This window comes from Gymnodraco acuticeps, unplaced genomic scaffold (assembly GCF_902827175.1).
Source record: "Gymnodraco acuticeps unplaced genomic scaffold, fGymAcu1.1, whole genome shotgun sequence".
NCBI classification, from domain to species: Eukaryota; Metazoa; Chordata; class Actinopteri; order Perciformes; family Bathydraconidae; genus Gymnodraco; species Gymnodraco acuticeps.
In genome coordinates this window covers 282035-295693 of record NW_022992111.1, presented here as the reverse complement: position 1 = coordinate 295693, position 13659 = coordinate 282035, and the positions used below count along the sequence as shown (strand labels likewise).

The following is a 13659-nucleotide window of genomic DNA, read 5'->3' as shown; positions in this document are numbered from 1 at the left end:
AAATAATTTAACATTAGGTCAGGAAAGAACAGATTTGTTTTTTGTTTTATTTATTTCATGGTTTTATTTATTTATTTTAATTTTATTTTTATTAGAGCATAAGTTAAAGAGTTGGAATCATAGATGTCTATGGTTGGAATGATGTGATGATTCATACTCATGTACAGTAGGTGGCGGTATGCACCTTTTAAGTTGTTTGCAATCCGCCAAAAGCAAGAGAAGAAGAAAAGGGCGGAGGCCTGTTGAAAATGTAAAGAGCAGACGAAACAACGCCAATATTCGACAGTTCCCGTGATGAGGTAAATAAAGTGAATTGAATCCTTAACTTTTAATTGTCAAATGTAATTGTTAAAAGTTTCATATGTAGCCAGCTGTAGCAAACGATAATTAGCTCTAGCTAATTAGACGCTACGTTACAGGAAGCCACCTTCCTTGTTATTGTTATATCTGTGTTGTTTACCATCAACAACTTACTATTTTCTCGTGAAACTAACAAACTAAAGGATGTAACACAGCAAGAAACACTTAATAGCTAAAGGTTTACATTAACCTATGTGTATTTTTGTTTTTTTCTGCAGGATTTGAACGCCTCCGTGTTTGGGACGTTTCTCAAAAATGCTGCAATATTATTAAATCGAGTATCATGTTGAGATACTCATTGCCATTACTATCTGACAATAGTTAACAGACATGCCGTGGTGCCTTAATACCAAGCGGAAATACCAAGGCAATACATTTACATACATTTCTTTAATCAAATTGCAGTTTATTCTTGTATACACCAGCTCAAAACGACCTAGATCATGGTAGACAATCGCTATGCCACAGCTCTGGTGATCGGTTCGGTGCTGAGCCTGATGGCCACGGTGTACCTCTCTGTGGCGGTGGGCACTCAGCACTGGTACCAGTACAGCTGTCCATCGGGGAAACGTGAGGGGAGCAACGCCACCGAGCTCAGAAATGAGTTCATCAATGGAGAGTTTGATGAGAAGACCTACAGCGAGACCCTGTTCCGCCTGAACGGCACCCTGGGGCTGTGGTGGAGGTGCATACTGGTGCCAGGCCGGTCCTACTGGTTCAAAGAGCCAGGTATGAGCTCCTTTTGAAGATATCACATCAAAGTCATCTTTATTGTCAATCTTCCAGTTTGTGTGTACAGACCGAGAGATCGAAATACCTTTTCCCACAATCCGGAATATTAAAACAAATGTATATAAAAAGATGTGTGCCAATATACATACACAGTCAAAGACACATTTTTACATGTGCACACATTAAGACCTACATAAAAACATAACAATCAATATGTACAAAATAACAGTCACTTCAATATTATGAGAATGTACATTAGTGCAAGCTTGTCCATAGAATGTGCATTATTGCAGATTATCCATCTCTACAGGTTTCTTTCAGATACAGCCTCTTGAATCCTCCCTAATTCATTCTTTATACTTTATTAGGATCACTAACATAAGCATGAAACAAAGCAAAACCACAGATAATTTCAGGCAACAAAAAACATCATCCTATTTTTAACCATCATTAAATCAAACTCAAATAATACAAATATTTGTACTAACCCACAGACACAGTTCAATTATACATTACGATACAGGGATGATTTTTTAACGAACTTTTGAAATGTACTTGTACACTATTAGGAAGCACTGACATTGTAAGCTGATGTTAAGCAGATGCATGCATGGTTAGGGAGGGATTTATTTTAAATTGCAGTTTAGATCACAAACTTTGAGACACCAAATGTCTGACTGCAATACAGGGAAATGCGAGTAGACATATATCATTTTATTTTGATGAAATTTGTGATTGTTTTCTTGACACCAGATGAATACCTCTTTAGAGTTATGATTATTTAAAATGGTACAGAATGGTTCTTTTTTGGCTAGCTTGGAAAGTTACTTAAGGGTAAAAGTTGAAAATCAAATGTGATATTATCTGTGTAATGAATGACTCATTGCATTGCCCATTGTTTTGCAGTGTTACCTGCATTGATAGAGCTAGCTTCTTCAGTCAAAATGATAACACATGTGTATTATCTGATGATGTACTGCTTATGCTCGTGCTGTTCAAGCTTACATTGCACCATGGGTTTTAGCTAATGATGACTGCTCATTTAAATGTGTGCTTTCTCTTTTGACTTCAGATCCGAAGATGGAGAGGCAGTGTGTGAGCTTCACTCTTCCTCAGCAGTTCAGTCCAAAGTACAAACATCTCGGAAACCCTAACAGTGAGGAAGATCTGCTGAGAACATGTGAGTCCACCCTGTTTCCCCTCATCCACGTTTGTGTTGTGCTTTCTGTTCACCCTGCTTCCATTTGAACCCAATTTCGCTAGACCATAAAAACGGCTTTAAAAACTGAATTTTAGTCACAATATACTGTTCAGCCTCCACTTCCTCATGCTTTTTTATATCCATCCAATTGTGACAATTTTCTTTGTTTTCTTCCTTCAATGTCTTAATGTGTAGCTGCCATGTTTTTTAACATTAATGTTTTATTTGTAGGCGTTGAAAGTATTTTTTTAGTTAATATTCTCTATTTTTCCAGACTTGTGGAGGTGCCAGTTTCTGCTACCCCTGGTGTCCCTAGCTTTGGTGTTCCTTGGCGGCCTTGTTGGGGTCTGCGCCTGCCTGTGCCGCAGCTTCACCCCCACCTTGGGTGTGGGAGTGCTCCATCTGCTCGCAGGTGAGCAAAATGCATGCTCATTACTAGTGCTGGGGGGAAACGATTATTTTGAAAACGATTAATCGGGCGATTATTTGATCGATTAGTCGACTAATCGAACGATTATTTTTCTGTTGTTAAATTCATAAAAAACGTAATGTAAAAAAAAGTAATGTAAAAAATTTTTTTTTCACGATGCTGTGTCTCGGGATCTTAATATTTAAGAACCTATTAATGTGTTATACCAGATTAACGGAAATAATCTCAGCTAACTGACGATACAAACCATGTTTACCAACACAAAACAAAACACAAGTCTCATAAGAAGCAAACTAAAATGCTATCTAAATGACCCCTGAGCGAAAAATGCTAACGGACATTGGCACAGAACTCAAGATAAAAGTACCCTTATTACTTATCGTAGCTGCACATACAAGATATCCGATTAAAGCTGAGACTCCACAGATTATGTAGGTACATAGTATCATCACTGAGTGATCCGGACTCACGACAGGGGAAGCAAATACAGTCATCACAACACGTACCTTCACAGAGCTTCTAGGGAGATCGTCTCACCGCCGTAGCTGTCAATCTGATCAAAATACGTGTTCAATGGCATTAAAATGAGAAAAAACGCGGCTGAATCGGTTAATCCATAGGTTTTTAACGTCTATGTATAAAAAAATTATTGAATTTATAATCCATAATTCCATTTGTATGTAAAAATCGGAGAGCAAATGCTAGCTGCTAATGGTTGCCACCACAGCTAGCTGCTGCTTCCGGTCAAGCAGCAGTCTCAGTGAGATATAAATATATAAATATCTTTGCGTTTTGGACTAACTTTAAAATATTCCCATGCTTTTGAAGACCTAGGGCGAGATGTTTTCGTTTGAGGGCTTCGTGCGCAATCCTGTGAGGAGGAGGTGATAGCCGTTTCAGTCTCCATTGTGTTAGAAGTGCGATTGCGAACTGCTTGTTGCTTAGGGTGACCCACGTGTGTGTGGCGACCATATATATAGTCTATGGTGTCGACGCGGAAATATGTCGTCGACGATATTTTGAAGTCGCTACAGCACTACTCATTACTAGGGCTGCAACAAACGACTAATTTGATAATCGATTAATCTATCGATTAATGAAACGATTAATCGACAATTCGGACTATTACTGTATGCCTTGCACAATTTCTCAAACGCTCTTATTTAGCCATCACACAACGACATGCAGTGGGACTCGAACCTGGTACCCCCTGATTCGAAGTCCAGCACTCTATCCACTGAGCCACAGCCGCCCAAAACAGAACTGTAAACAAAATAGCTGAAACTTTAACTAAATAAATAACTCAGTTACCTCTAATCATTAACCCATGTTTGTATAATGTAGTTAACTCTGTGTGTTGCTGCTAGCATACATAACACCTGACGTGGAAACGTTACTCGTGGATGGGGCTACAGAGCTACTAGAAAGACAGTCGAACCCGGTGCATTCCTCCGTCTGAATGTGGAGCACTTTTGCTAAATGTTTAGACAAATTGCTCGTGTTACCGCCCTTACATGCTAAACTCTTATTGCACTTTTGGCAACGAGCATTGTCCACATCGAGACGGGTAAAGTTTAACCACACCTCGGAGCGCGTTCTCTCCGCCATCTCCTCCGTGTGTTGCTGCATGTAGCAGCCGCGTGTGTAAACTGCCCCGCCCCCTCGCACACAGACGGGGGAGAGAGATCTCGTCTGATCGAAAATACATCACATTTGTTTGTCTTTTTGCATATTAGAAACGAGGTAGCGACACTAAGACTGCGATATAATGTTTTTGTAGCAATAATACATGACATATATCTTTTAAATGTCTCCAGTACCGATAAAAAGACCAATAACGTTGGAGCTTAACGGCGCGTAAAACACACGTGATGACGTCACCAACGAATCGACGACTGAATTAGTTGGCAACTAATTTGGTAATCGATTAAGTCGATTAGTTGTTGCACCCCTACTCATTACCTTATTTCACCCATGGACCACAGAATAAATAACAAATAGTAGTTCAAATGTTCAAAAGGGACATTTGGATTTAAGATGCTTTCCACCATCTTGCAATATGTAAACAAGAAAACACAATGCAAGAGACTCTTGGGATTTATGCAAACCCCAATGTATCATTTATATTGGACAGGGTAAATACACCATAGGTTGTTTTTGGACCAGGCTGCTGGTTTTATTTAAATGGGAAGACCTTGTACTAAATGAAACTCACTGCAGACTTTATTTTGTGAAGTGTAACACTAACAAACCACATCTAATAACACTTAAGCATTTAACGCGTGTCTTGGCGGCATCAATACACACACTAACAGTAGCAAAGGTACGGTAGCTGGTATGTACTGATAGGGGCTGCAAATGTGGACCGTTTTAAAATGTAGTGTCCTGAGTCTGACTCACTCACAATGATGGTGCAAGTGTGTGAGCTTGAATAGAAAATAATTGCTGGAGGCATTTGAACCTTGCTTGCCTTAGTCCAGCTGATGATTCTCAAACTTAAAACTAACACCAGCCTGGCGGTGCTGCTTATGGCTCTCTTCTTGTAAGATGAGTTTTCTCTTCATACATTCATATCTGACTTCTAGTAATGAAACCTTTAGCTTTTAATTTCCCAGACACATCAGACTGTTTTTCCTTTGCTTTGAATAATTAATATGAGGGAAACCTTTATGTCATCGATCATTGTTGTAGATCCTGACCTCTGTTGACTTGTGACAATACACAGTCATTTGGTATGTGATATTTGGTATGCCGAGGTGGTCTTTAATTATTTATATTTCTGCTACAACATGCAGTATGAGCAAAATCATGATTGACAGTGATAAAAGTGACTTGAAGCTAGTGGAGTTGTTCTGAGCCAGGGTCCAGCTGTTGCCGTTAAAATTGTTTTGCCTCAGCATTAATCTGTTTTTGTTCAATATAATACATTCACTCTCTAGTTTCTCTCCTCCTCCTGCCTTCACACCTCCACAAACCGAGCAGTGCGTCAGATTGTCTGTTTTGTGTTTCATCTTTGCGTCTCTCCTCTTCAGGTCTGTGCACTCTGGGCACCGTCTGCTGCTTCCTGGCGGGCGTGGATTTGCTCCAGCAGTATTCCCCTCCCCCAGAAGGGGTGGTGGGCTCGTTGGGCTGGTCCCTCTACCTCGCCCTCATCTCCTTCCCCCTGCAGATGATGGCAGCTGCTTTGTTTCTCTGGGCGGCGAGGAGTCACCGCAAAAACTACAGCCGCATGACGGCGTACAGGGTAGCCTAAAGAGAGACTGCTACAACTTCTTACCTGAGGACTTTCTTAAAAACACATCTGTACCGGTCACTTCCTCTGTAACAATCTTTAAATAGAAAGAAGCAGTAACAGGATATCATAGATCTAGGCAGGAACACACCTAACCATTTTTGCAGCGAATCATGAGTGCTTATAATAAGGTTTAAAACCTGGTTATTTCACCTTTTAGTTTTTTCTCAAACCTCTAACCTATAACCTATATCTTAGCCAAAGCATGTTCTATAGTGTATTTGACCAGATATTGTGGGTCATTTGTTTTATCTGTTGTTAACTGTGTTGGTGTGCTGTATTTGAATGCCTTCTTTTTGTTTGCCATTGTTTCCAAAGCTGCTCACCACATTGCCCTTAAATCAGTAATAGGTAGATTGTAAACCCGTCTTTATCTAAGCCAGGGTAGCTTTCTCTATTAGTGCATGACAAATATTATAAAAGCCTTTTTTTATGATTTATTTTTTTGTGAGGTTTTATTTTTGCATGCCTTTTTTTTTTAAGCTGACATTACTGTCATCTGTGGTAGTTGTTGATTTCAGCATGATATGTGTTCACTAAATGTCACTTAAACTGTAACCACTCCCATTAGCACCTGTGTTATAGAATAAATATCTATTAACACGTAAAATACTGAGTTGATTTGACGCCACTTTCGCAAACTTGATACCTCTTTGTAACATTTAAATTCTAATGTTTCAGCCCCAAAATTATACTACTGCCACTTTACATTTGTTAAACTACTTGAAATGTTTTTCTAGACGTGGTTGCAGTCGTTGTCTGTTCCTTTCTAGAGGTCTGTTTGTTCAGTTACCCAACTGACTGACTGGTTTGACAGCCAAATATTGCATCAGTTAAAGCCTTTTAAATACTGCTCCATGATACTTCAGAGCAAATAGACGGGTGTTTTAAACAACAGTTGAAATTGCCGAATTCACTTGCAAGTGAAAATCCTCAGAGATGTAAGCCTCTACACTCAACATCGGCCTGGAAAGTGAATGATATGTCACTTTGTTGTGTGACCAATATTACACATTTCTATGTACCAGATTACAAATTGTGATGTTTTTGTGTCACAATGTTTTGTTATTCGTCTCGTGTGTGTATACACAGGCTTTTGTAAATGTTTTTATGTATTCTGAAGCACACTGTTTCTGTATTGATAAATTGATATTAGCTGACTTCTTCTCTTGTGGTGTACTTTAATAGTAAAAAGTAATCGTCAATCCTTAAACTGAAATTATGTAAGAAAAACTAAAATGCTTTTCTGTTGCTATTTTTTTCGAGAGAGCAATATTAAATTCCCAGGTATTCCCATAAACCTCAACTCAACTTTGTGTTACGTGGCAATGAGCAAAAGTTAACTTGCTAAACTTAGTTTGTGAACAAACATATTTTAGCAGCAAGTCATCAGCGTCTAATCATTTGAAAGTCAAATCACACCATCAAAAACTTCACTGATTCGTGTTTTGCATATTTGCCACAGTTTATAAAATATCAATGTCATAGTCTAATTATTATACAGAAGGTACAGATTATAATTCCAGCATGTATACATGTCACTTAAGTACAGAATAAACTGATTTAATACAAAAACACCCTTTGTTGCCTCCCAGAGATCGCACTGTTGCACAGCTGCTCCTGTATTGTATAGTGATAAGGATAAGGAGGTAATCATGTTATCATGTCCAGCAACTGTCGAATATTTAGTCACTGCACAGGCGAGTACATTTTTCTTGTTGATATGATTTAAAACATGATTATACATATAGTGTACACATCTCTGTGATTATAATTTGAAGTATGTAAATTAAGTCTTGGTTCCCTTCTGTCTCCGTTGTCTCAGTCCTTCTTCACACTTATAGACGGGAGGGTCACTGTGATCTTCTTGGCTAAATGGAAGGCAATCTTCTTCTCATAGTAAGCACACTCATTTATGAAGAGAGGGTGGAGGTCCTCTCCTTCGTACTTCACCGTCTCCCCAGAAAAAGACAGGAACATGGGGTCGCCTGGCTGCAGAAGCTTGAAGTCATTATCCTGGAGAAGATCGAGACCTCTCATAGATTAGTCAAACGCATCAGGGCAGCTTTACAATGCAAGTATCAAGTTAACTGTTACCCTCATAGATTTCTAAATCACAGCAATCTTGCATGTTTGCATTGCAACTGTGTAACTAAAACTACCCTGTGAAACTATTTAAAGGAATAGTTTAACATTTTGGAAACTATGCTTGTTCGATTTCTTGCAAAGAGCTAATCCTGCAATATCTAATATGGGGGCAACAGAGTGTGGATGTGAGCACAACATTGACATATCAGTGGGCCAGAGAATTGACGAGCATATGCTGAGACACCGTAGAGAGAGCCTCTGCCCAACCAACTCTGAGTTTCTCTTGCTATCTTGTTGATATTCCAGAGAGAATGGTCTACATTCTTTGACAACACATTGCAAGTTTTATCTCCAGCAGAGAATGAGAGGCACAAGGCAGCTAACAAACTGATAAGATACTGTATCTTCACAGCTATTTCTTCTGCTTCCTGACCAGTTTGACCCTGTGATTAGCTAAAGAAAAGATGGTTTAATGACTCTGCCTTTGGACAAACAGAGTTCTGACTGAAACTGGCTATAAAGCTCAATGAAGCCAAGACGAAGATGATTATTGTTTGTAGACCCATCGAGACCCTTATGCATTGTTATTTGAAATGTTGTTAGACAATAGGCGCTTTCAGTGAAGGCTTATGTTTGCATGTATCTCCACCAGATGTACTTGTCCTTTACCTGCAGCTCGGGGTGAATGGTAGCAGTAATTTCATTGGTCGTTGGATCCCTTGGGTAGTCTACACTCTTCACGACAGTGTATGCTTCCACTTCACCTTCTTCAAAAGTACTTCCTGTTGGCAAAGTAATGAGTTGTAATGTTGGTGTGTTCAAGGTGGCTAAGTGTCAGAGGTAACGTGGTAATATAACAGCTTTATTAAATTATAAGAAAAAAAATTCTCTTAACCCTGATGGTATCTTGCAGAAGGTTATGGTTTGGCCAGACTTTAAGATATCTGCTGTACGACCCTCCGTTGTACTTGGGTTAGACAGAATTGATCTCAAACTTGAGCAAATAAAAACTAAACTATGTTAATTTCTAGATAACACTATGGATAAGTAATTATGTAGTAACATTATTTTTAAAGAAAACTTCAAATTCAGATTCCTTAAATCATCAAGAAGCATAGCATTTTTACCCAGTAAGCAAAACAAGGAAAGATGAAGAAGGTGCCTTTTAAAATATGTACTTTTATTTGTTGATAATCTCTCTATTTAAATATTTCTTTCTTACCAGAATTGAATTTATGAAGCCATTCTATAGTGTGATCCACTGCCTCTTTCGCCATGTTGAAGATATCAGCTCTGAGCACACCGTTGGGTTGAGGACCGACTTCTATCGCTGCAGAAAACAAGAAAAGCAATTCTAGTATCTAACACAATAATCAGTCGAATTATTCGGATGCATGCAGACATACACACACACTTACAGAAGCCATGTTTACCCACTGACTCCAAGGAGTAAGCCTCAGATTTGGGTGAACTCATCAGCAATGCTCTCACAGGCGCAGAGGTCATGTTGCTCTGAAAACCAGAAAAGTTGCTTCAATTAAGCCCTTTGAGTTTGAACATAAAATACTTTATAACACTTTTATCTGGAATTTGACCATAGATTCAGTTTTTGCCTCATGGAGATATACGGCAGGTCCTTTCTTCCTGCAGTATGTGATTGCCTCTTAATTTCATGGGTTAGTGAACTCATTTTATGTATTCCTTTTCTATCTGTGCTATCCCTTTTGCTGTAACGCTGTAGGTTTTCCCGCTGTGGGATCAATACAGGATTGTAGTTGACATCCTCGTGGATTCATCTTCTTATTACAGACACATGCATTTCCTAACATTCGGTCTATATGCTGTAAAATGTATTATCTCTTCGATTTACACACGGCATCTATTGCACGTCTGTCCGTCCTGGGAGAGGGATCCCTCCTCTGTTGCTCTCCCTGAGGTTTCTCCCATTTTTCCCTTAAACTGTGGGTTTTCTCCGGAAGTTTTTCCTTGTGTGATGTGAGGGTCTAAGGGTAGAGGGTGTCGTTTTTCTCATACTGATATTCTGAACAATCTGTGCTGTTGTATTTGCTGTAAGGTGTCTCTACTGTAGGCTATTTTTATTATATGTAGGCCTACAGCACTTTGGCTCGACCAAAAATCGTTTATAAATGTGCTATATAAATAAAACTTGATTTGATTTGATAAGATTTCTGATGTCTGATATTCTGCACAGAAATGTGTGGTCCCCAGTATGAATAGTAAAGACTTTTATGAATCTCTCTTCTAGTGCCACCCACCGCCCAGGTCTCTTATTGTGTTTTCCTGAACATAAAGAAAGACATTCTTCAGACCCTTTCTCATTGATAAATAGGGTATTCTTTATAATACATGTAAGTAAAATACAGTATTTCTTTATAAATGCAAACATAATTTAATTTGAACCTTATGGGACCTACAGCTCCAGCACTTTATGGTCTACATTTGCGGTTTTTAATCTTTGGCATCGTCCAGGTCAGATGCATGTCATGAAATCTAATTGTAAATATTAGTCTTGATGACTCCATGCTCTTACCTGAATGTATTTGTAAATGTGCAGTGTGAGCCAGTCCAAGGAGTAAAAGATGAGGCACATGCCCATGTTGGCGGTGGTGTTGTGGAGGTCGCACAGCAGATCCACAGCCTCCTGGCTCTCTTTGGGCCCGAGCAGAGCGTTAATCTCCTGGGCGCGCCTCACCTCGTAGGGGGTTGAATCTGTGATGGGGGAACTGGTAGTTGGAAAAAGTAATGAGTTTTCTTATACATGCATCCTCTAAACTAGCCGTTTTTATAATGATATTACAAGGCAGTTTTCAAATGTGAGTTGCTTTTAAAATACTATTGTTAAAGTTTGGTACTTTTACTTTTCTTTTCAACATTACCTCAGCAAGGCTTTTGTGAAACAGCGATTGAGATCTCTTTCTGTATATCTTCTGCAAACCTCCACAGCCCGTGGATTTGATATTACGGTGGTTATAGAAACAGATCCAGTCTGATCTGCCTCCTGTCTCTGCATTTCTCTCACCACGTACATGCCTGTCATCTCATTTCCATGGGTGCCACCACAAATGGCAACCCGGGACACTGGCGAGAAAGTGGCGTTCTCCATCTGTTGGCAGGAACAAAAAGTAAGATTGTTAGATGTTTAAAACTCTTACTTTATTCTGCCCTGCCCTCTCATGAAGCCCACGCCTACACACGTGGTACAAGGTACAAACACGTGGGTCTGCCCAAACTTGTTCAAGTGTAATGAACAGGTTATACATAAACCAGACACTACTGTGACCAGATGCTGAAATAAGGTTCAACCTGATGGTCAGAAACTGAGGTTAAAGTGTTTCAGTCTGTTGTTGGAACTTTCTTTGAATGATTGCAGACGACTTCCTGAACACATTAACTGCCGTCGACCATTTATTCTTCTGTCCCATCAACAGGATCAACTTGTCAGAGGAAGTCATAAACCTGAAGTGTTTTTATGGCTATTTATTTCACTCGATAATCAATGACAGGGGTGAAGGTTTTTGTTAATATTTTTTCTTTAAAGTAAAGCAGTAGTTTTCATTTGTCATTTCTGATTCGCTTGAAGGGGAATTCAAATTTACTGAGTTTAAATACAACACCATAGTCTATATTTTCAATGAATTGTTCTACAATCATTTGATCTTTGTGAAGTAGGAATATGTTATGACTTATTACTAGGATGTAATGTGGTTAATACAAATATTTGTACCATAGTTATTCTTAGTTGGAATAATATGACATATCTCCAAAACTGTTCCTGTGGAATTAATTCGAAATTGTTTTAACTTATGTGTGAATAGGAAGTCTTGTTTGTTATTGTAATGGTAGTTTCAGAGAAAACCTGAGGCAGGAATGCGCTTTGACTGAATGAGATCTGAAACAGGTTAAACAGCTGCTTGAAAACAAACATCTGCTTCAGAGAACAAACAGCACAGTAGACGAGCTAATGGACAGAATACCTAATTATTACTCATGATATGTATATAATATAATAATATATGTTACAAGTCCTTTGTTTCTAGAGTTGGGGATAAGTGTTAAGTCTACAAATGCACAACTCTGCTCAAACTGTAACGGTTTAGATAGGGAAAAACGGATCAATTCTCTATTGTTTTAGTTTGCTGTCTGGCTGCTTGTGTTTTGAAATGGTCTGACAACAAGTTGCATAGAGGACATTTCGTCTGCCAGTGCTTGAATTTAAAGTTAATGGCAGTATTGGCATTATTGGTGCATAAATCATTTAAAAGTTAGTGCAATATCAGGTATTACAACTGTCTCCGTCTCCTCCTCTTTAACACTGAGACCTGCTGATTCTACACAGACGGAGTACATCTTACAGAGAAATGCAGAGATTATACAATCAGCAAGTTGGAAGATCGGGTCACAGCTTGCAAAAGTTTAAAAATTATAATTTCACTAGCCGCTGTGTGAAGCAAGAGCGAGGGTGACAGAGAGGCCTCTACACTGATAGGAAACAGCTGTTGCACAGCAGAGACCAAAACCTCCTGTGGTAAACAACCTCCTGAGCAACTCCTTTCACTATTGCCGAGGCAAAAGATACACAACTATGGCTTTTATGGCACCTCAACATTTAGGATATCTTTTCTATTTTAGTACACAGTTTCGGTTTTCAACCCTCTCCTCATCACAGAAGAGAAAACTAAAAGCAAACTGTACTTAAACACATGTAAGACACAACGTTCAGGCCTGCACGGCTTACCTTTCTTTCGAAGTTCAGCTCTGCTCAGCACTCACTCGACTTCAGCAACCTTTGACCTAAAAGGCAAACCCTATCAGGAAAGTAGTATTTCATAAGCTGCAAGCAAAGCAGTGGCGGTTCTAGACCAATTTGACTGGGGGGGCCACTGAGGGGCCAGTTATTTTCTGAGGGGGGCACAATAAATGCAGGACGAAAAAGAGAACTAGACAGTATGAAGTAATTGCGCATAAGAAAACAATGCAATACAGTTATTGGTATTTGTTTCAGTACACTTATTTATTTCAGATAGATCTTATAGTTATTACTGTTAGCTTCAGCTTAAGTTATAGTGCAATGTTTGCACTAACACCATATTTATATAAAAATAAAGGCAATGAACAGTTACATCTCTACTTTACATAAGGGTGTCTGGACAATCTCACATTACAGCAACAAAATCCTGCGGTTTTTGGCAAACCGAGTACCAGAAAATATACATAAAAAAAACAAAAAACTTTTCATTGTTAGGGGGGCCACAGGGAGGTCAGTGTTAGGTGGGCACTGGCCCCCCTAGAACCGCCCCTGAAGCAAAGTAGGCACTCCGTTCACATGCAGACACAGACACAAATGAATGCAAATTGATACAAAAACGACATACACATACATGTTGGGGAAATATTGTATATTATAAATATAATACAAGGCCCATAACTTTCACCCAGTTTATCAGTTCATACTGTCCTGACTTGGCTGCTGTGCTCTCCCTGTTCCTGCCTGTTGGAGGTGTTATCATTCTATCTTGTTATGCACAATGTTGATTA

The 13659-nt window shown here is 39.1% G+C and overlaps 2 protein-coding genes across 4 annotated transcripts; one reads left to right on the top strand and one right to left on the bottom strand.

The window, feature by feature from the left end:
* Positions 1–145: 145 nt before the first annotated feature.
* cldnd1b (claudin domain containing 1b) lies at positions 146–7175 on the top strand. Its single transcript, XM_034203094.1, has 5 exons — positions 146–299; positions 579–1089; positions 2165–2272; positions 2568–2705; positions 5756–7175. Exons 2-5 carry the CDS (start codon positions 804–806, stop codon positions 5974–5976), a joined length of 753 nt encoding a protein of 250 aa, XP_034058985.1. The 5' UTR covers positions 146–299; positions 579–803; the 3' UTR covers positions 5977–7175.
* A 286-nt stretch (positions 7176–7461) lies between these two features.
* On the bottom strand, positions 7462–12950 carry LOC117537755 (N-acyl-aromatic-L-amino acid amidohydrolase (carboxylate-forming) B-like). 3 transcript variants are annotated; one of them, XM_034203093.1, is made up of 7 exons: positions 12860–12950; positions 11001–11227; positions 10655–10847; positions 9537–9615; positions 9326–9433; positions 8773–8885; positions 7462–8031 (listed from the first exon to the last, which is right to left on the bottom strand). In XM_034203093.1, exons 2-7 carry the CDS (start codon positions 11225–11227, stop codon positions 7837–7839), a joined length of 915 nt encoding a protein of 304 aa, XP_034058984.1. In that variant the 5' UTR covers positions 12860–12950; the 3' UTR covers positions 7462–7836. The 3 variants fall into 3 exon arrangements, with proteins under 3 accessions (XP_034058984.1, XP_034058982.1, XP_034058983.1); XM_034203092.1 differs by having other exon boundaries at positions 7837–8031; positions 9522–9615; XM_034203091.1 differs by lacking the exon at positions 12860–12950 and having other exon boundaries at positions 9522–9615.
* Between the last annotated feature and the right edge of the window lie 709 nt (positions 12951–13659).